The sequence below is a fragment of the Gavia stellata genome, chromosome 29 (assembly GCF_030936135.1).
Source record: "Gavia stellata isolate bGavSte3 chromosome 29, bGavSte3.hap2, whole genome shotgun sequence".
NCBI lineage: Eukaryota > Metazoa > Chordata > Aves > Gaviiformes > Gaviidae > Gavia > Gavia stellata.
In genome coordinates, this window is record NC_082622.1 from 4,186,601 (window position 1) to 4,209,502 (window position 22,902).

The 22,902-nt window shown below is 51.9% G+C and overlaps 1 protein-coding gene across 1 annotated transcript; it reads left to right on the plus strand.

Annotated features, from left to right (window-relative positions):
* Window positions 1-3,221: 3,221 nt before the first annotated feature.
* Window positions 3,222-22,840, plus strand: SELENON (selenoprotein N). Its single transcript, XM_059830721.1, has 12 exons — window positions 3,222-3,329; window positions 8,884-9,001; window positions 9,781-9,911; window positions 10,386-10,598; window positions 11,452-11,576; window positions 12,391-12,528; window positions 14,191-14,272; window positions 15,262-15,450; window positions 16,500-16,605; window positions 17,752-17,864; window positions 18,562-18,663; window positions 19,874-22,840. The coding sequence occupies exons 1-12, from the start codon at window positions 3,222-3,224 to the stop codon at window positions 20,042-20,044; spliced, it is 1,596 nt and encodes a 531-aa protein (XP_059686704.1). The 3' UTR covers window positions 20,045-22,840.
* The last annotated feature ends 62 nt before the right edge of the window (window positions 22,841-22,902 follow it).

A 22,902-nucleotide genomic window follows, 5' to 3' on the forward strand; every position in this document is an offset into this window, starting at 1 on the left:
TTCAGATGTGATGCATCGAGCGCTGGCTCCCAGAGCTAGCACTTTCAAAGTTTCAGCAGTTAGTTCTGATCACGTTTGGCTCTTTGGCTTCATTCCCTGTGGAGCCTGAAACAGGTACCGTGCTGTAATTAGGAATCCTCTCAATAAAACACCCCTGTATTGTAAATACTTTTGTTTAGTGAGAGCCAGCGAGTGTCAGAACTGTGAGTGACCCATCAGATTGGATTGCTTCCTGCTGAATAGGAAAAGCCCAGGGGGATTTAGGAAAGCAAGCCCATGGGAATTCAGTAGGCGTCCGCTCTTGCTCTTCAACTAGATGGTCTAATTTAAAATCTCTCAGTCAAACTTCATTTAATTCCACAGCCTTTGCTGGCCGTTCTTTTTCTGGGATGAACTGTATGTTTTCCAAGGCTGTGAAGCTTTGTCACAGTGCACCCCCAGAGCAGGATGCAAGCCCCTCTTCTGCAGTAAACACACCTCTGGTTTTCTTGTCCCCTTTGAAAAGCCCCATGTGAAACCAGGCTTGGATACTCCGTGTTCCTTATTGTTTTCCAGAGGATTAATGGTTTTGGGCCTCAGTCTGGTCGGGACTTGCTTCCTGAGGGGGGTTTCTGTTTCCAGGTGCTTTCTCCATTTGTGCACAGCTCAGATTTTAATGCCGTCTTCCGTTACACCATGATCTCTTTGACTTTAAAACAGGCCAGGGTTTCAGGCTATGGGAATGGGGCCATCAGTTTAAACGAGGACAGGGTTTCTCTGCTCTCGCAACGTGCCACGCTGGAACGTGGAGTTACTGTGTGTACTCCGACATATGGAAAACCCATCCCTCTACTGCAAAAAAGGTCGCGCCCAAGCTTTTCATCCCTGCCACAAATTTCTCACTATTTTTCTTATTTTCAGGTGGACTTTCTCCCTGCCGGCAAAGGGGAAATCTGTGGTAGTTTTTCCTGCTGGGTGAGTTTTCTTGGTGGAAATCTTCCTTGTTATTTCTCTATCACGAGGATTTCCTTTGATGCAAGTGTGCCCGGGTGGGCCACACAGCAGATGTCTGGATATTTAAAATTCTTCCTGAGTGCTGTAATCTGTAATCTCAAGAACCAGCAGTGTAGAGCCAGGAGTTGTTGGTTTTGTTCTCCTTTGAGGAGGATTAGTTCCCAGCAGATGCCCTGAATTATTTCACCTTTTGTCTTTCATTCTTTTTCCTATCAAATAATTCATCCATTTGTCATCTTTATATGGTCGCTGGTGACACTGGAAATGGTTCAGATGTAAAATGAGCCCCTCTGCTTCTCGTCTAAATGGTATAATTTTGGCTCTGCCAGCCACCCTGTCAGTTCTCCTTCTCCATCTAGGTGTCTGCAGGCTTTGTCATCTCATATCACCTCTTGCTCTTGCTTGTTTCCCAGATACCCAACTACATTTATCCTGTTTCAAAGCTATCTCCTGTTACATTTGTGCTCTAAAGGTACTTGCTAGGTTGTTTGAGGTAAGCAAAAGCTCTCCACACATCACTGCCCAACCTAATGAGTCCGGAAAGTTTTAAAGCACATCTGCTTAAACTGCTTGAGTGCTTAACTCATTCACACCTGTCTCTGCTCCCAGACATTATTTCAATGCTCTGTTAATTCAGTTCCTCCCATCTCCTCCCCGTGGCCCAAGCACTGATTCTTTGATGGATGGGGAGGTGGAGAGCAAACAGCATTGGCGGAGTTTCATGAACGTTTTCTTCTATGGTGGAGCTGGCAGAAGGAACCTTCTCCTTACTCCCTTGGCCATGCAGATGTAACGCCACTGATCCGAGTTACAAATAACACAGTGTTTATTCTGTTGCTGGGCTCCCCAGACTGGTCCGCTGTGTTGCCCAAGCTTGCACCGTCATGGCAAGAGAAACATCAAGGGCTATGTGGAGATCTACGGCAGAGAGAGGAACAGTGCCCACGTCCCAGAGAGAAGGCTGTACCTCGCCTTCACCGCCTGACTCCTGCTCCCTCCAATCTTGCTGTGGTCTGCAAGAAAATTCACGGTGTGATTTTTTTTCTCTTGTCTCGGGAATTGCTCAAAACTCCACACGCTCCTGGCCTGCTCTGCCCAGGATTACCAGCCTCTTCCTCCTTCCTTGATGCAGCTGCCACTGCTCTCTGAATGGCTTGGTCACGCTCTCCTCATCTCCAACCAAAACGCTCTTTAAACCGAAAACAAAAATGATTAGGCAGGCTTAGGAAACAGCAAAAGCTTCAAAGGATTAAATGCTAACGCTTCCTGCTACCGTTAGAGAGATCAAACATTCTGCGCTGTTAGCCCTGCAGCAGCAGAAAATGGTACTAAATCTTCCCCAGCAATCAGGGGATTTCAGTGACGGTGCAGGATTGCATGTAAGGAGGAGCAGGAGACTGATTTATGAGGAAAGATTAAAATGACTAAATATCTATCTCTTGGCCAAGCCACTGCTAAGAAGCAGCGTGACAACCGTGCAGAAGAACCTGAAGGGCACGAAGAACTCAGGGAAGGTGGAAAAGTTTGGGGTGTCGTAAAGGATCGTAGAAACCACTCAAAATGTGGGGTGATGGTAGCAATGACTCAAAATTTGGGGATTGTGATGCGGTGGCAGGAGGCTGAGGCTCGGTGATGGCTGCTGACGAGCACCATCACCTCACGGCTGCAAAGTCATTCCCATCCCCTCAATCCTGGGGCTTAGCAAGGGAAACCGCTAATATCTGGGTTGTTTTTTTTTTTAAATACCCATTTTGGTGAGCTGAAAATAAATAGAAGGATTTCTCTTTTGGGGATACGGCTCTTTTTTGGGAAATGCTGGATTAAGGATCACTTTGGGAATTCATGGGGGGGGAGGACGCGCCGCTCCCCCATCGATAATTAAAAGCAAAAACCACGGAAAGCAATGAGATTGCTGAAGAGGAGGGTGATTAATCTCCTCCAAGAGTCCCTGCAGCGGATAAATTTAAGGCCAAAAAGGGGGTTTTCCTCTGGACTGCATGAAGGTCTCTGCGGGGCCCGGGGAAGGGGAGAGGGGCCGGACGGGGGCCTCCGGCCCCCGTCCGGCCCCTCTCCCCTTCCCCGGGCCCCTCTCCCCTTCTCCGGGCCCCGCGGGGAGGACGCAGGCCCCCGCCCGACGCCGGCCCCTCCTCGCCGGGCGCTGCCCGCCTGACGCCTCCCCCGGCCGGCGCGGCCATGGCGGCGAAGCGGCGGCGCTGAGAGACGCTGGTATGGCGGGTCCCGGCGCGGCCCCTCCGCGCCTGGCTCTGGCCCTCGCCGCTTTGGCAGCGTTGGTCGCCGTCAAGTATTACCGGGACGCTGAGGCAGCCCGGCAGCAGGTAACGGGGAAGGGCGAGAGGTGGCGGGGGAAGGAGGAAGGGGGGGGGGCCCGTCCTGAGGCCGCGCTGCCCCTCACGGAGGGGTGAAATGGCGGGCGGACCCATCGCGCCGCCGTGAGGGTCGGGGCGGGGGCGGCCGCGGGGCTGAGGGGACCGCGGGCGTTGAGGTGGGCACCGGCTGTTGGCGGGCTGAGGGGACGGCCAAACGGGGGTGGCCGCTGGGGTTGAGGTGGCCATCGGGGCTGAGGTGGCCGCCACTGGGCTAAGGGGACGACCAGGCATCGGGAGCCATCGGGGTTGAGGTGGCCACTGGGGTTGAGGTGGCCGTGGCCAAGCTGAGGTGGCTGCGGGGGTTGAGGTAACCGCCAGGCAGCGGTGGCCACAGGGGTTGAGGTGGCCACCGCCGGGCTAAGGGGACCACCCGGCATCAGTGGCCATGGGGGTTGAGGTGGCCGCTGGGGATGTTGTGGCCGTGGCCTGGCTGAGGTGACTGCCAGGCAGTGGTGGCCATGGGGGTTGCAGTGGCCACTGCGGTTGAGGTGACTGCCTGGCATTGGTGGCTACCAGGGTTGAGGTGGCCACCAGGCATCGGTGGCCACTGGGGGTGAGGTGGCCGCTGCTGGGCCGAGGTGACCACCGGGCAGCGGTGGCCACCGGCCTTGAGTGGACCACCAGGCATCGGTGGCCACTGGGGTTGAGGTGGCCACTGGGGATGTTGTGGCCGTGGCCCGGCTGAGGTGACTGCCAGGCAGCGGTGGCCACAGGGTTTGCAGTGGCCACTGCGGTTGAGGTGACTGCCTGGCATCGGTGGCCCCCAGGGTTGAGGTGGCCACCAGGCATCGGTGGCCACTGGGGGTGAGGTGGCTGCTGCTGGGCCGAGGTGACCACCGGGCAGCGGTGGCCACCGGCCTTGAGTGGACCACCAGGCATCGGTGGCCACTGGGGTTGAGGTGGCCACTGGGGATGTTGTGGCCGTGGCCCGGCTGAGGTGACTGCCAGGCAGCGGTGGCCACGGGGTTTGCAGTGGCCACTGCGGTTGAGGTGACTGCCTGGCATCGGTGGCCCCCAGGGTTGAGGTGGCCACCAGGCATCAGTGGCCACTGGGGGTGAGGTGGCTGCTGCTGGGCTGAGGTGACCACCAGGTGTTGGTGGCCACCGGGATTGAGATGGCCACCAGGGTTGAAGTGACCGCCAGGTATCGGTGGCCACTGGGGTTGAGGTGGCCGCTGCTGGGCTGAGGTGACCACCGGGCAGCGGTGGCCACTGGCCTTGAGTGGACCACCAGGCATTGGTGGCCACGGGGGTTGAGGTGGCCACTGCTGGGCCGAGTGGACCACTACACATAGGTGGCCACTGGGGTTGAAGCGTCTGTGGCCAGGCTGAGGTGGCCACTGGGATTGAGGTGGCCATGGGAGCTGAGGCAGCTGCCACCAGGCTGAGGTGACCACAACACATTGGTGGCCACTGGGTTGAGGTGGCCACCAGGGTTGAGGGGCCGTTACCAGGCTGAGGGGACCACAGAGCAGTGGTGGCTGCCACTGAGTTGTGGTGGCCACGGGGCATTGGTGGCTTCAGTCTTGAGGTGGCTGCTGGGGTTGAGGTGGCCACCGCCAGGCTGTGGTGACCACAAAATCGTGGCAGCCACCACCACAAAGCTCTGTCAGCCACTGGCCAGACAGTAGGGACCACCAGACCTCAGTGGCCGTGGGGCCTGAGGTGGCCACTGCCAGACTGCGGTGACCACCACCAGGCTGAGGTGACCATGGAGCTGTGATACTCACCACATACCAGTGGCTATGGGCTTGAAGTAGCCACTGCCAGGCTGAGGTTTTGTAGAGCTGTGGTGGCCACAGGGATTGTGGTGGCCACAACCAGGCTGAAACAACCACCGAGCTGTGGTGACCACCAGGCACCAGCAGTGACCGTGCCTTCGAGGCCAGCTGCTCCCGCCAGAAGACGGAGGGAGAGCGGCAGCGCCAGACCCCGGCCCTGCTCTTGGCACGACGCTTTGCAGCTCCTCTCGACATGGCCGCTGAAGGTGTCTCTCCTTCCTGCTTCATTCCCTGGAAAAAAGACCCAAAACTTGTTTTTTGATTTGTTGATTTTTTTCACACTAGAAACGCAGATCTTGTGTGCCCTGGGCGACTCTGGCTGTAGAAGCAGCAAAAGAATGGAGGACGTCAGCTGAAAAAGGGGAGGGGTTTTTTTTAGGGGCTTTGTTGTGATTTTTTTGTTTAAATTAGGCTGATTGACATTGGTTTTGATTGTAATCTGTATAATTCAAATGGCTGCTGCGTGCTTTGGAAAAAGCGTACCTTTGTTAAAGATGGTGCTCCCCTGGCTCTTCGCTTCGGCGTGCATCCTTGAACACCCTTTTTAGGTGTGCGTGGAAAAGAGCAGACTTCCTGTTCTTGGTATAAGTGTTTTTAAAGGATGCCTCTTTTCTTTGTCTCTTCTTGCATTGCAAAAAGGGGAAAATGGCTCAAACCAGTTAATTAGAAGAATCCCTCTGACAGTGACCCAAGGGTCAGGACAGTCCTTCCCAGGCTGGCTGAGAGGACCTCAGCCCTGCCTGACAAAAAGCCAGGTCTTCTGGAAGTTTTGTTTTTCCTAGAGGACAGGCTGTGACTGGGCACTGCTGGAGAGGAGAACAAAATGTGAACAGCCCGAGGTTTTTATTTTTCCTTCATGTTGCTTAAAACATATGTCTTGTCTCTTTCTATGGAAATGTTTATTTAGATAAACAACCCACAAGCAGGTGGGAGAGGAAAACTCTTTGTGAAAACCACAACTCTCCTCCTCTACAGAACGACTGAAAAAGCTCAGTCTTACTCCTCTGGCACAAACAGGGAAACTTTATTTCTTATAATCCCAGATTAGAAAGAAAAAAGAAAAAAACCACAAGCTCTGGAGAGCTTTCTTTAACGTGAATGTTCTCAGAAAGCCAAAGGCCGAACCCTGACACCTCTCTCCCCTTTTAAACGTAGTTTTTGTCATCCCTTTTGACTGAGTGCAGCGGGACAGGTGCGTGCTCTGCGGCAGTCTTTGTTCCTCCGTGGTTGGGGTCTTATCTCTGGCCGGGTGGGGGTCCCTGCGGCCCCGGTGCAGGTGACGCTGTGCAGAGGGGCTCGCGCACTGCTGCCGCTGAGCTGCCGTGTTTTGTGAGTGTAGAAATGAATGTTTCTGAAGGGAGCGATCTGTCCTGCGAGGTTGTGCAGAACTGGTGTGCCGTGCCAGTACTGCCTGGAGCGTGCCTTGGCTGGAGAAATGGCTGATTTAACTAGCTCTGGGGAGGGCAGCGTCGTCTGGAGCAGGCAGGAGCACAGTACCAATCCTATTAGCAGGGAGGCTGCATTCAGCCGGCCACTGGCATGCGTGTGAGGTGTGTGCACACACGTAAGTCGCCTGACAGCAAAGCTACCATATCTCTGGCCAGTTGTGGCTGTAGGAATAATCATCTGATGGTTCTACAGCTGAGAGTTTTTCATTGCTTGACCTATGTGAAAGTGCAGGCTGAGGGGATGGGAGCGTGCTCTCAATTTAGATTGATTTTTGGATGGTTAAGTCCAATACCGTATTCCCCCCTGCACGTTCTGCTGTCTTAGACTCAGTCAGAGATGTTCTTCTGTACGTGTGCGGTATAACTGGTTCTCTTTCTGCCTTCAGCCCTGTTAAGCAAATGATCATGAGTTTTTCCTAATACTACAGCAGCAGGCGGTCTAACCAACTAAAAACTTTGTCGCTCATTTGCCTCTCATCCCTTGAGGTCCATGTCTGTGAAGTGCCAAAAGAAGAGAGACTCTAAAAGATTCATCAGCAGGGACCTGCTGATGCGCTGTGGAGAGGACTAGGAAATGGACCATCTCTTCAGAGCTCAGTACGCATCCAGGACAGCCGCTTCTGCAGAGGAGGAAGCCGTTGTGTGCGCTCCCTGCACGCTTCCCTGCGCTGTGAGCCGGCTCCCAGACAGTGAGCGATCACACAGGCCCTTAAGAGGTTAATGCAATACATGCAGTGCATAAGCAAGACCTGGAGCCGAGAGGGGTACTAAAGCTTGGCCCAAGGCTTCATGGCATGACCCTGGCACCTGGCTGTCAGGGAACAGGGCAAGTTGCTCAGGAAAATTATCTATTTACAGGGCCAAGGATGTGCATCCCCATTCATCTGGGGAACAAAGGCACAGTTTTGGACCCAGGAACTTGGACAGTCCAGAGTGGATGGTTCCTGTGCATAGATAAATAACCATGTTGTTCCTTCATTCCTTTTTTCAGCTGTGTTGTTCGTGTGCGCTCCCCTCCTTGTCTTTCCTCAGCCATGTCTGCGTCCAGATCTCCGGTTTGTATTCCAGGGTCTTTATTTCCATCTGTCTCAGTCCTGAAGCTGCCCTGGAAGGCTCTTAAGTGCTTTTGTTGCTGCAGTTGACAGGAGCAAAGCCTTCCAGGCTGCATTAGTGCTGCTTCAGGCTGGCAGGCAACAGATGGAAAATAAACTAGTTCAGGAGCTCTGGGGATGGTAATGGTGCTGCAGGCAATAGAGAATAAACACGGTTAAACAACAGAATACAGAGTATTTATCCTTGCAGCTTTAGGCTTTTATGGGGGTGGCAGGGGAAGCTGCTCCAAATGATGGGTCGCAGGGGATGTGCTGCAGGCTGGCTGGCAGTGATGTGGCTTGTCTGACTTGCTGTATGTCTCTCTCTTCCTCTCACACCAATGTGGAGCTCTCTTGTTCTGCCTGCAAGTTGTCCCTTTCCCTTCAGTGCCGAGTGCTGCGGAGTGGAAATGACTAGAAGCATCTGGAGCTTTTCTGGGGCTGCTCCAAGGGAGACACTGTGTTTCAGTGGTGTTTTCCACTGGATGATCTCTGTGTGGGCTTTGCAGAAGCAGAAACTGAGGCATGGGGTGGCTGGGATCTTGCAGAAGTTTCTGGAGAAGAGCATGGGATTTGTGGCTCCCTGATGTATGGCCGAATGACTAGGTAGCGTTCCCTGCGGAGCAAGGGACCAAAATGCTCCATCCAGTCCTGAGGCTGGAGGGGAACCTGACTGGAGCAGGGCAGTTGTGCACGGTAATGCTGGCATGGATCTCAGCAAGTTAAGTTGCATTCTGCAGAGTTACAAGGGCTCAGTTCATTTCCTTTGTGTTTTTGTAATGTGGATAGTCATGTATTTGACTGCCTTTGTTTTACTGCGCATAAGTTAATTGCAGAAATCACGATCTCCAGGTGCTCTGAATATCCACAGGTTGAGGACTAACTATCTGGAAAAAGTTGGAAATTTTTGTGACAAAAGACTTTGAGGTCGACTCCAAGCAAATGATTCAGTTTGAATTACGCAGCCAGATGTAGTTTTAATATGCTCATGCCAACAGTTCCTGGACACTGATCCCTATTGTAAATAGCACTAAATCCTGCCAAGGGGCGTTAATCTTTCGTTTTGATGGCTGTGTTTGTGTGCTGGAAAGAACGCAAATTAACTCTCAAGCAGAGAGGTGCCAGAGTGAATTTCTGCAAGAGGTTGGAATGAAATCTCACTTGCCTCTTCCTCCCGAACTAGGAGCTGGCACTGAAGTCTTTGGGAAGTGAAGGGCTGTTTCTCTTTTCTTCTCTGGACACAAACAACGATCTGTACCTCAGTCCAGAAGAGTTCAAGCCGATAGCTGAGAAACTGACGGGTGGGTATCTGTCTACCTTGCAGAGCTCTCTCTGCACGGACCGAGCAAAAGCCAAAGATAATGCACTCAACAGTTTTTATTCGTGTCTTTAGCTTTTTCTGGATGCTGTTTTGGTCTTACTTACACAAAGAGAGGCTGCTAAGCTTTACAGCCTTTTGAAAAGGCTTAAGCACGAGACATCACTTTCACAAAGTAGAGTTTTTATAAGACTGAAGATCCCGTTGCTGGACTAGCAAAGTACAGAAGTTACTTTGTCTAGAGCTTAAAGGGAATTTGGGATGGGTGAATGCAACAAATACACCCCCGCCCAGGCTAGGCCAAAACTATTAGTGAGTCGCAACGCTTCATTCATACTCTCCTCCGTCTGTAGCGGTCTCTCTCAGATAGCAATTGTGAGAGATCATGTTTGGAGACTGCATCAGCATGTAGCAAATGTCTCTTGGTGGTGCCAAGCAGGAAGAAGCGTGGTGATGATAATGTACAGGAGAGCTTACGCTACAGTTGAAATACAGATAGTTGTTTGCTTGTGCTGGCGTGAGTTGGCTAAAGCATGTGTTCTGATCCCTCCTAGGTGAAATGAGACTGCTAAAGGAGGGCTCCCCTTTAATTCATGCAGCCGAAGCTGGTCTCTGGGGTGGGTCTGAGTTCTGCTGCTGTAGGGGCAGCTGGGAAGCTCCCACTGCTCCTGGATTTGCCAAGATAAACGTGTAATCACTTCACAATTGCTTAAAAGGGGAGGGAGGGGAAACAGCTGCTTAAATTCCTGTCCCTTTGTCTAGGGGTTGCTCCCATCTCAGAATTTGAAGAGGAGGAGACGCCTGATCCAAGCGGGGAGACGTTGTCCGTTGTGGCTAAATTCCAGCCTTTGGTCATGGAAACGATGACGAAGAGCAAAGACGGTTTCTTGGGAGTAGGTATCATGCAGATATAATCATGTCCTATGGGCTGGTAATATCAGCTGGAATAAGTGCTAGCATGTTGGGAGGGGAGTTGGTCTGGCTTGAGCCCGTGGGATTTGCTGTGACGAGCAAGCTCACTGCTTTCTGCAGCGTTCCATTGTTTTGAGTGCACTCAGCAGCACTGTGCCCCAATTAATATGCCCTTCCTGGGAAGCTTGGAGCAGACATTAAGAGATGGCTCTCCTGGAGCTAAGTCCAAAGCAGTGATGTTATGTGGCATGTTCCCCCTCTCTCCCGTTTCCTGTGACTCTCATAATTGAAAGTTGACAGAATGATTTGGTGGTGTTTGGGGTGGTAGGAAGAATTTTTAAACGTGTTTGGTTTTTTTTTTTTTTCCCCCTTCTCCAAAGCCTACTTACATCCATCAGCATTACTGCACATTTGAAGAGTCTGGTCTAGACTCTGATAGTGTTTTTTGTTCACAGATTTCTCACGTCGCTTTGTCTGGGCTGAGGAATTGGACTGCCCCAGCAGCCCCTATGAGCGTGATGCTTGCCAGGCAGTTTAAAGCCTTTCTTCCTCCAAAGAATAAACTGGATCTTGGGGATCCGTGGTGGATAATTCCTAGTGAATTGAACATCTTCACTGGGTACCTTTCCAACAACAGATTTTACCCTCCGCCTCCCAAGGGCAAAGAGGTGAGATACGAAACTCCATTTCTATATACCTGAGAGGTAGTTTGTATAAATGTTCTGCCTTACAGCCCAGATGAATCGCAGGAATCCCTAGAGGGAAAAGGCTATTGCATTATGTCTCCCTGGACTTTCTAAGGGAGCAAAAAGGCTGCAGCGTACAGGCCAGGAGCACCGTCTCCCAAATTGGAGGTAAAACTGAAAGCAGGCAAAAGCTCTAGGTGTCTGTCACAGACAGATGAGGCTGACTTGAGTAACTTCATCTCGCTTCATTTAAGTGTTTGGGTTTTTAGGCTAGTCTTTCCCGGACAGGGAGCGGAGAGGGTTATTCAGAAGGCACTTGTATGAGGTGATCGTGCCTTGCGGAACAGTTGCCAAGTGCTGCCCCAGGCGTGAGCGTTTCACTGGCGAGTGAAACGACATGTATACATAGTTTGTAAAGCCAGGCGTGTATATCGCTCTCCCCCGGGGTGCCAGGGTAGGTGTTAGTGATCACATAGTTGATACACCTTTGCAGCCTGGTGTGTTTATTGATTGCATACCCACTCTTTCAAAGTCTTAAGTAGTATTGATGGAGGCAGCCTCATAGATCAGTTTACCATACTCAGACATTCAACCGACTGGGATGATGGAAACTTGCGAACAATGGGAATGGCATAAAAGGCGTGGAAGATGGATTTATTTTTAAAAGCAGTCTCTTGCTTTATCTCCTTTTTTTGTGATTAGGTAGGTCTCTGAGCTAATTTTTAAGTCATAGCAGTTCTCTTGTCTTCCTGATCTGGTGGAGAGTTACTTTGGAGCTACAGGCTGACCTGCAGTGGAGGAACTGTTCTCATTTTTCTCTCTTACAATTCTTTAGATCATAATCCACAGACTTTTGAGCATGTTCCACCCACGCCCCTTCGTAAAAACCCGCTTTGCTCCCCAAGGAGCTGTGGCCTGCATCCAAGCCATCAGCACCTTCTACTACACCATAGCATTCAGGTAAGGCCATGTGTCCGGGGTGTTAGAGGAGGGTTTGGGGGCACTTCTGAATTTGTTCCATATCTCAGAGGAGTGGAGAAGGCTTGCTGTGAGCGTGTGGCAGAGAGTTTGTGTGATTCATTGCATGCGCAGTCATGTTCCCAAGCAAGACCAGATGTGTCCTGGCTGGGAGGAAGGCGAAGCAGTTTGAGGAAGAGGGTGGTTCACAGCCAGCTTTTGCCCGTGTGTGATGCTTTGCTGATGCCCGAAGAGGGCACCCGTGCTCCCAGTGTCACTGAGGCCCTGGTGAGGCAGGGACTGTTGCCCAGGTCCAGGACAGCAGCCTTCCTCCATCACCCTCGGTTTGGAACTATCCCTGGCTGAAAGGGGAGAGTCTGATTAGCAAGGAATTTGTTAGATTTTGTTTACTCAGGGAGTGGAGTGCCTCTCCAAGGGGGAGAGTCTGGGGAACTGTTCTCTTGTTTTACTGGGAGTGTTACACACAGCTTTTATTTGCCTGATCAAGCTGGGAGGGGTCTTAGTCTGTTCCTGTGTTTCAAGGAATGATAATGTAATTCATTCTTCCTGGATGGACACTTACTGCCCAGTTCTAAAAGGCATCGATAATGGAGATGATCCTGACCCAGGGGATCTGCTCCAGTCTTTTACTCTCGTCATTGTGTGACATGAAAAGCTTTTTGAACTGAACCTCTCTGCCCCAATTTAGCTTCATAATTTCTGGTGCCTGGAGGTAACTTTTCCCTGCTGTCATCTGCAGTGCATGATCCATTCTCTCCTCCTGGCACTGCAGCTGATGGCTCCTTTCTCTTTTCAGGATCCACGCTGAGTTCCAGCTGAACGAGCCACCAGACTTCCCCTTCTGGTTTTCCCCAGGCCAGTTCACAGGTCACATCATCCTCTCCAAGGATTCTTCCCATGTCCGAGAGTTTAAGCTCTTTGTCCCTAACAACAGGTACAGCTGTTTCTCTCTCTTCCTGCGTGCTGAACAGACTTGAGGGTTGTTGTGAATGAGGCCCAGTGGAATCCAGGGGCTCTGGGATCCTGTCCTGTGCAGGAGTGGGGGCCATGCGTGGGGGGAGGCTGGTGCGCTCTCTTTTTATGAAGATATGAGTGCAGTGACAGCTCTGTCCTTTGCGGTATGTGGGCATCCTGGCCTGTGGAGGGAAGGCACATCTGCAGTCTGAGCTTTGGGCAGGCTAGTTCTGCTGTTTGCTTATCTGTTTTCCCCACACGTCCTTCTCTGCCAGCGGTCATCACAGTCATTATGTCCTCAATTCTCTAGATACAGTTGCTCCCTAAACTGGTTCTGATGCAATTTTTCAGGAATAGCTCTGTTTATCAACAGGTCTGGGGGGCGTCGGGCTTGGAAGAGGCAGGGAAGGACAAGGGCAGAGGAGGGACAGGGGAGAAGTAGGGCAGAGGTTGGTGGGGACATGGGGCATGGGGTTGAGGATGGATGTCCTTGCACAACCTGCCTGCAGCTGGCACATGCTTCAACTGAGCGTCCAAGCCTGAGCTGTCCTGTGCCAAACCACTTCAGAGGGAGGTACCTGCAGGCTCATGGGAAGACACACAGGGATGGGGAATTTAAGTTGTCCTGATACTGCCCTAGAGACAGGCATCAGCTTCTTCGTTAGTAGCACTGCTGCAAGCACTGCTCCCCTTGACCTGTCCCAGCAGTCCCTGGCTGTGGCAGGGACTCTTGCAGATGTCAGATACCTGTTGCAAGCTGCAGAAGGCTCCTTGCATGTCTGTGATGGATGAGCTCATGCTTTTCAGCCAAGTCCCTGGAAAATCTGAGTGAATTGAGCTCTGCAGTTGTCTGTAAAACTGGCAAATGCATCTCCACTAGTCGCTGAGGATTGCTGACCCATTTCAGGGTCTGATTCACTCACCAGTAGCTGTCCCTTGGTACTTGGAGGATGGGGAGAGATGGTCAGGGTGTGGAGAGCAGCCCCTGGCAATCCCAGTGCCTGGCTTAAAGCAGTGAAGTTCAGCAAAGCCTGATGATCTTGCTTCAACATATTTTTTGCTTGGTGTTTCACAGGTTAAGATTTTGCGTGCATAGCTTCGCACTAGCTCATTCCTGCTCTCTGGCAAGCAGCTGGAAGCGTTTCAGGGGAAAGAAGCTTCAAATCTCTTTGCCCATGACGGCTGGAGTGAAAATTCTATTATAACATTACCCTGGCGACTCAATCCCTATGGCTCTGTCAGCACATTTGTTACAGCAAGCAGACATTTATGGCTCTGCCAGCAACTCCTTACAAAAGCCTTTTGCTTCCAAAAAACACTTTTAAAAGTTCAGCAGGATCAGAATGTGCAAGTGCTGGAAAGGAAGGGGGAGCAAAGACACCTCTCTCTTCCTTACTTTGACAGTACTCAAAGGTGTGAGCGCACTTGCCCAGAGTGTTGGGTGGGTGCCTGGGCCCTGATCCAGCAGGGACCTAGTGTGGCTGGTCTTGTGCAGGGAACACGGTGATCTCCAAGGAGCCATAGGCTCTGGGCTTCAGTGCTGGCCCTGCAAGAGGAGCACTGGGTGTTCTCATTTGTTTGGGGTTTCCCACACACAGCTCTAGCCTTGGATGACTCTGAACATACCGGGTTCACCTTGCAGGTCTCTGAACGTTGATATGGAGTGGCTGTATGGGGCGAGTGAAAGCAGCAACATGGAAGTGGATATTGGTTACTTGCCTCAGGTCTGTAGTCACTCGCAGTCCTCCGTGTGCATGCAGCATCTCGGCAGGGATTTATGCTGCCGTGCCCCTAAGCTGTATAACCTCAGTTATCCCCGTTCTTTAGAGCTTTCTCTTGAGCATTTCAACATAACAATATAATCTGTTGATCTGTGTATGTCCTCTGTAGCTGTGTGGGTCCCTGTTGCCAGTTCTTGTGATGGTTTTTTTTTCCCCTCTGTGTAGGTTGAATCCTAAGCTCCTGGAGTCATGTGACTTTTTCCATTTTTAAAAAGTTGTCTGACAGGTGGGAGGGAAGATAAGGAGCTGAACCCAGGCCCTGAGCCCAGAGGGTGTATGATCAACAGTGTATCTGAATTTAGAAACTCCATGAGGTTATTCCTCTATTTTGTGGTAATCCCAGCTCTTGGGACGGGAAGCGTAAGTCAGGATTTTGAATGTCTGAATTTAACAGTCCCATTTTCTCCTAAACTAGATCCGTATTTCTTTTTGATTACCAAAAGTCAGTATGTACCGGAACACTGAACTACAGGGAAGCTCCTGAACAGCTTTCCCTGTTGCACCCTCTCGTGGCTAACCACAGGCTGTGTAAGGGCTGTGCTGGTGATATGAGCAAGACCTTCAAACTAGCCGTGTGGTCCCAAAGATTTTAAGGGTCTGGTGTCCTACAGTCAAAAATCTCCACTGGGAAGGTGGGAACATGGAGTGAACAGGTCTCGTGCATTTCCAATCCAGCGAGCACAATCAGACAATAACTGAAGGAAATGAAGTTGCTTTCCTGCTAGTCCCCAATAAAACACATCTGCAATTCCTGCTAGTCCCCAATAAAACACATCTGCAACTGGTAAAGCGCAGCTCCAGGAGACAATAGCTCAAGCTGTATCTTTATTAGAAGCTGCACAGTCTTATTTTGCATCTTTATCCTGTCCTGGAGTACAGAAAAAACAGGAATGGGATGTCTGCAATGTCCAACTCTGCCTGTTCTCCTGCAGATGGAGCTGGAATCGACAGGGCCTTCAATCCCCTCTGTGATCCATGACGAGAACGGAAATGTGATTGACAGCAGGGATCCCTCAGGGGAGCCCATTCAGTTTGTGTTCGAAGAGATAACCTGGCAGCAGGAAATCCCCTGGGAAGAGGCAGCCCAGAAGCTGGAAGTGGCCATGTATCCATTCAAGAAGGTGAGGAAGGGGCTGGGCTCTTCCTTGGCACATTTATTTGGGGCAGGTCATCTTCACTGAGATGTCCAGTCACCTCGAGGACCAGCAGAAACCAGAGGCCACAGCCTGATCAGCATTCAGAGTAGTGTGAGGGTCTCCCAATTCAGCATGTGCCTCCCAGGCACTGCGTGTGTGCCAGTTTCCAGATGAGGGAGTACAGCATCACTGAAAGGCCATTTGGGGTCACACAGCAGCACAGGCAGGAGCAAAGCCTAGATGTCATGTGTCCCAGGCTTGTATTGTAAATGTAGGCTCATCCTTCCTTCCTCTTATCAGTAGCTGTTGACGTGATTTCTGAGCGAGGCAGGTAATCGCGCTGCTTACAAATGGTTTTCCTCTGGCGTTACTTGTGCAACGTTCAGCTACCTTTGGACCAAGCTTTCCTTATCAGCAGAAAACACACAATCCGCCTGTGCCTCTGCATCCCGCAGTGAGACACAAATTTACGGCATTGGGTGACCCAAACTATTTAACATGCCAGTAGCCTGTGGAGCAGATGGCTACTGCCTGTCCCTGCTTCCTTGGCTGAAGGGATACGTTTCAATGGCTGCTTCCTCGTGCCTGAGCTTACAAATGTCCCTTTGAGCTGCCAAGATGTTAATAAAGTTCCCTTCATTTGAGCGATTGGAACAATCTCTGTGCAGGGTCCCCCACAGCCAGATTTTAAGCCGTTTCAGTGAGGTTTTGTAATAAATATCTCAAGGCCAGATTTCCCAGGCTGCTGAGGTGTGTTTGCAGACAGCCTGCCCGCAGTTGTGTAGATGCTCTCTGCAGTGTGTAAAGATGGGGTTCTGCAGGTGCCAGTAACAGCCCACATGCTGTGAGGGGCTCACTACAATCTCACCGGGAGATGAAATTGTCCTTGGGGAGAGCACCACAGTTGTCATTTGCTTTAATCTGCAGATTAAACTCTGTGTGTGTCACCTGTGGGATGTGGCAGGTTTAGACCCTGCTCGTATTTGAGATTGGCTGTTCTGTGTCTATTTCTCAAGCCGTCTTTCTGCCTCCAGGTATCCTATCTTCCCTTCACACAAGCTTTTGAGAGAGCAAAAGCAGAAAAGAAGCTGGTGCACTCGATCCTGTTGTGGGGTGCCCTGGACGACCAGTCCTGCTGAGGTGAGGACATTCCCCACGTGGCTGAAGGAATGATGTGCCTCATTCAGGCTCTGCGAAGAGCTGGGGGTCAGGGAGCTGGTCACGAGCCAGCGGTAGATGTTGTGTTACTCGTTTTGGCACTGCAGATGCTGAATAGAAAAGGGCTGGAAGTGGGGAATTGATCAGAGCTTAGGTCCTCAGTGGCAGGATCAGATTTATTTGACACAAGCCCCAGACCAGCTTGCTAATTCAAGTGCCTTTGTCAAGGTGGAGGCATGGGTCTGGTCTTTCTCTTTTCTCTTCCCCTCTCAGTCTGCTGAGGTAGAGGCAGCATCTGCAGGGTGAAAGGAACGCTGGTCTCTGCTTTGTCCCTGACACCTGCACAGGAGAATCCAGAGCCAGATGTGGGCTTGGAGTTGTCCTGATCTGTAGCTGTTTCCCTCCCCGCCTAAGAACTTGCATGCCACTTTGGGCAGGAGTAGTCATAGAATCATAGAATCATAGAATCATTTAGGTTGGAAAAGACCTTTAAGATCATCAAGTCCAACCGTAAACCTAACCCTGCTAAGTCGACCACTAACCATGTCCCTAAGCACCTCATCCACACGTCTGTTAAGCACCTCCGGGAATGGGGACTCAGCCACCTCCCTGGGCAGCCTGTTCCAATATCTGACAACTGTTTCAGTGAAAAAGTTTTTCCTAATATCCAATCTAAACCTTCCCTGGCGCAACTTGTAGCCATTTCCTGATGGGTGGGAGAGGGGCAGGTATCTTTAGTCCTATCTGCCCTTAAAAACTCTCCAGTGTGTATGGGCTCTGCTCGGCATGAACAGCAAGAGGCACTCAGGGTGGATCCGCAGGGCCTGATCCTTTCCTAAATGCACCACACCTGTCCATCTCCGTGGGAAGCTTGTCCTGGTCCTTCTGTGGCCTTGCAAGTGGCTGGGACCTGCTCTGGTGAGTCTTCTCTGCCAGCAGCACACACGGGAAACAATAAGCTGTGGAAAACTGCCAACAAAGGAGAAAAAAGACAGTGGGCCGGGCTGGGGGGAGCCTGAGCCAGCTGCCCCAGCAATGGGGGCAATGGCATCGTGCTGGCATCAAACATGGCAACAGTCAGCTCAGGCAACACAGCAAAACCACTGACTGCCTCTCTTCCTATGCCAGGTTCGGGGCGAACTCTCCGGGAGACCGTCCTGGAAAGTTCGCCCATCCTTGCCCTGCTGAACGAGAGCTTCATTAGCAGCTGGTCGCTGGTGAAGGAGCTGGAAGAGCTGCAGGTGAGTGTTGCAGCCACATCTGCCTTCTTTGCGTTCAGTGCTGGTGAACGCAGACAGTGCTTGGCACAGGGGTGCCAGCAGGAGGGGGGAGCTCACACCTGTGCCTGTGGGGGATTTCAGTTCCAAGCCCTCCGTGTCCTAGCGATCGCAGGGGCCAAGCAAACACCAGATGGAGGCAGGCTAAGAAAATGGCACAATGACCCCCTTTGCTCTGTCTTGGTGCCAATTTTAAAAGCTAAACCAGATGTGTCACTGTGAGATAGCCCTGCCCAAGGCCATTTGCGCTATCAACAAATTTGACTTCTAACCCAGGGAGCAACCAAATACTGTCTGAACCCTGAGTCTCCTGGTTGCACCTTTCCCCACTTACGAGCCTGTCACTGGGCCTGTGCTGTCAGCTGAGGTCAGTCACAGAGCTGGAGACTCTGGGAAAAGCTGGGATCAGACTGCTGGTGTGCCTGGAAACTGCCAGTGATGGGGTGATTTTATTGTTTGGGGAGAGGATCTACAGCTGAAATGTGAGAGGGAGACTGACTGAAAGGGAAGAGTAAAGCAGGTCGTGAGAATGGAACCAGTTACCACCATGCTGCAAAGCAGCTCTTCAGTCCTCCCCTTCCTCCTGTGTTCGGTGTACTCCTCCTGCGCCGTTCTGCTAGTTTTGGGTGTGCAAACATGTTTCTTTGGGGTCTCCTTACAGACCAACAGAGAGAATGAGTTCTACAGCAAGCTGGCTGACCTGCACCTGGAGAAATACAACTTCCCCGTGGAGATGATCATCTGCCTCCCCAACGGCACAGTGGTACGTTCATTGCCCCTTCAGCTGGGCTTGGCTCTTCCCATTAGAACGTGTTCTCTTTAGGGTCGTCTGCAGACCCTGAGGTGAGTGTCCGCTCTGCCAGCCATTCCCTGGCTCCTCGAGCCTTTGTGGGGCCATAGTCCCTCACGGTGCTGTGCTCTCAGGGATGCTGTGGCAGACGGACAGCAGCTCAACCAAGAAATCTGAAGCAAGTATCTTTTTATTCAGAGGCAGAACAGCAGCAGCTCTGGGCGGGGGGGAAACAATCAGACTTGAACCAGATGTCTGCCTGTGATTCCTCATTGTCCCTGGTTGGAGTTGGTGACCTTTGGGAAGCCATTGTAGCTTGTTTCCTGCATCCATTGTCCTTGTGCTTATGCTTTGTAGAAAATCTCTCCTTATCAGCACCTTCTAGAACATTTATCTTTCTCTGGATTCCCCAAGTTCATCACAACAGATCAGCCATCAGCAAGTCCTCACGCTTCGGCTCTGCTGTGCTCCCCAACAGCCCCCCCCCAGCCTTGGATTTGAACGACAAAGGTTCCTGACACTTGGCAGTGCGGCACTTTGTTGTGTGTCAGCGGCCAAGCTGTCTGTAGTGGAGAATCCTGCCTGGGCTAACGTGATGGTGCCCCACACTTGCCAGATACTCACTAGTAACGCGTGCAGTGACTCCTTGCTGTCTCTTTAGTGTCTCCGCTCCAGATGCGGCTGTGAGCTGGTGAGTGGCCTCAGCTCAGCCTGTCGAGGTTGCTGTGGTCAGTGGCCACATGTCCCCCTTTCCCATCTCCATGGGGGAGCGGAAAGCACAGAGGCATTTGAAGCTCAGGTGCTGGTTTTGCAGCTATGCTGGGCTGAGAGCCTGCACCCCAGCCGTCAGTGTGTTCGGGCTGCCATCCTCCCAGCCCTTGCTCAGAGCTAGGTTTTACGCCTCTGAGATTTTTCCCAAATAGCCTTCATCTTCTTCTTAACCTAAGTGAGGGGTCAGCACTCTTGGGGGAAGAAACAGACCCCATTGTCTTTCACACATCTTTCTCCGACTGTAAAATGCAAACCTGAATCGCGGATGCTGAATTAGCATTTGCGAAGTATTAGAGATTCTTTCAGAGTTGTTACAGTCTTGTCACCTGTGTCCTGGATAGAGGCCAAGGCAGTGGATGGGGAATTGTTCTGGCCCTTAAAGTCTCCTCTCCTGGTCTGTTTTCTTTCCCAGGTTCACCATATCAATGCCAACTACTTCCTGGACATTACTTCTATGAAGCCTGAAGATGTCGAAAGTAGCATCTTTAGTTTCTCAACCAATTTTGAAGACCCTTCTACTGCAACTTACCTCCAGTTCTTGAAAGAAGGACTGCAAAGAGCAAAACCATACCTGCAAACCTAGAAACAAAGGCACCTGAATGCCCCACAGACATGGCCAAAGATTTCAGAGATCTATTTTGATTACAGCAATTCTTCCTCATCTTCATGGCAGACGTTGATGTTAAGATGCAGACGGTCCCAGGACTGGGGCTTTGCTCTGGATGTTGGTTTGAGGCTAAGTTTCAGGTGATACCGGTTTACATAACCTGCCCTTTTGGGTTCTGGCAAATTTTTACAGGAGTGAAAATACTTGAATCTACAAACATTCTCGGTGCATACGCCTTGGTTTGCCGCTCACCCTCATGTTTTTCCACCACCTGTTCAGACTCTCTGGTGAAACTCGTATAACAGCTATACCAAGTGTCACCCAGAAACCCCTGATCTCAAGGACTGGACTGTGCATTGAATCACGGAGAACAGCATTGCCCTTATGACCAAACACTCGTGGTGAGCACCTTTGCCCTGTGGGCGAAGGCGCAGAATCCAGCGCGGGTGGGAAGCTCCTTCCTGGTAGCCGGTGTCCTCCACACCTCCTGGCCAGCGGCCGCTCTGAGCTGTAAGCTCCCTGTGGCTTGGATGCCAGCTCTTCACGACGGCGTTTAGTGACAACAAGGGCATAATGGGACTGTAGCTGGTAATGTGTAGACGTGGAAGTCGGACGTTCGAACTGGAGGCGTGAGCTCTGGAACGGCCGCCCTGTGTGACGTGGTGGGAGAGTGGTCTCACATATTCACGTTCTTTGCATCTGAGGGAGGTGCTGAGGTTGACACAGTGAAATTAGGAGTGGAGATGAGGGCATTAGAGGTATGGTGCAGCTCAGAGATGTCAGGCATGGATTAACTTGGGGGGATTAGGGGCCAGAGCCCCTCTTAGTTCCACCAGTGCAGTATGTGCGCTCCAGGCTACGGGACGCGGTACTGAGCAGTGCCCCCACCCCATTCAGCCCAGGGCCGCTCCCACCCCACCGGCTTTGAGAGCTTTATTCTCCCAGTGTCTCCTCCGACTTGGGGAAATGCTCCGTCCATGTTTGCTTTGAGCTTCCAAGTCAAACTGAACGATGAACCATGATGAAGTTCCCTTTGGGAACAGGAGGTTCAGCGTTGCCCTGAGAGCATTAACTGGTTGAGAACTGAGCAGTTTTAAAAGCCAGCAGTACTAAAGAAATTTTCAGGAGATTTTTCCAAAGAAATTGTTCGGATGGAATGCCGTTGTCCCTTATCTGCAAGCACCCTGAGCAGTTGCTCCTGCTCTGTACCAACGCCTGGCTACAGAGTGAGCGTAATTTGGAGAAGGAAAGGTTAAATTAACCGGGTTTTAAAGCATATTCCTGTAGATAGGTGAGGAGACAAAGCATCTTCAATAGATGGCTGCAAACAGCCATGGCTGTTGATGCTTTTTCTCCTCTCTGAAGCACAATTTTATCGGACCAAATCAAATGGGGGAAAAGCTGTTTTTTTTGAAGGAGTATTTTCATTCCTGCGCTCCAGGACCTGGGAGGAACCCGGGGGTCACGATTACCCTGTCCCCACCCTGCCCCAGCCCTCCCACCTGTGTCCGTGGCTGGAGACGGGGCTTAGATGGACTTCTGGGCTGAACCAGTGTAGCTTCACTAATTACTCTAGTGAGATTAATTACTCCTGGGATGTTTCTCAGTATCGGCTTTATAACTATGCATTAGCTCTGCACTTTTCTCGCACTCCGAGGGGCCTGCGGTAATGACAGGCTGGGATCCGGCAGCGCTTTCAGCTGTGGAAAGTGCCAAAGCCTCCAGGCAGCGTTTGAGACCGAGCTCCCGTTGGCAGCAGCGGTCTCATCCCTTCAGGGGACTTTGGTCTCGTCCCTTCTGGGGGACTTTGGCCCGAGTGGAGAGTGGCAGAGGAGACCGAGTGCCTGCCTCCCCCCGGCTCCTTGGGAGGTACAGCTGTAGTGCACATCTGCCCTTCTGGCTTTTACAAAGCTTCACGTGAGGTATTTTTGCTGCAGCTTTCCTGAGCCCCTCGGGCTTTGAACTTTGAAGCGGTGCCCGTCAGTTGTGCTCAGGTGGAGAGTTCATTCCATTTGTTTTCCTTCCCACTGGTTTTGCAGCAGAAGCAGCCGGAGAATGCAGTGGCTGAGCAGGCAGGGATTGCTTTTGTCTTTCAAGGCTTGGAAAAACAGGCAGGGCAATGGTTCTGCAGGGCCGGGGAGCCCCTCTTCCTCGCGCTGTGCTGAGGTCGGGGGTTGCAAGGGGCAGCATCACTCGTTTGATCCTGCAGATGCAGAGCAGCGACGGTGCCTGCAATAGTCCCAGGCACAGGTGGGGCCCGTGCCTGAACCTGCTGTGAGCCGGGGCTCGCACGAAGCCTTCGGGATCCCTGGGAGTACCTTGGGTTTTCTCCTGTCAACCGCTGGGCTCCTGCAGCCGGGCCCAGAGCCACCTCTGAGCGCTCCCCGGCTGTTTTGAGCTCGGGGTGAAGGGGGTCGGTCTGAACGGTGGCAGATGGAGCCCGAACAGCCGCCCCCGGGCTGGAGCAGTCGGGGGGACCCAGGGGGGACGCGACTGTGTCCCCCCATTAACTGCAGACCTGCCTAATTGACCTGTCACTGCTGTGGACAGAACCGGTTGCCTGAGGCTTTTATTAATAGGTGCCAAGCTTTTTGCCTCCTATTTGTAAACTTACTGAGTGTTTTTCGATAGGTTTGTGATACCTCGGGGGGGAGGAGGTGCTGCTTTCCCCCACCTCCTGTGCTTTGTGACGCTCTGGTCCGAAACCCGCAGCGGGTCAGAGCCGATGTTCGTCAGCGAGGGCCCGGGGGGAGGCAGCCCCGCGCGGTTCGGTGCCGGTTGGCGGGAGGGGCCGCTGGGCCCCGGCTGTAGCCGCACTCGTTAAACCCATCCCA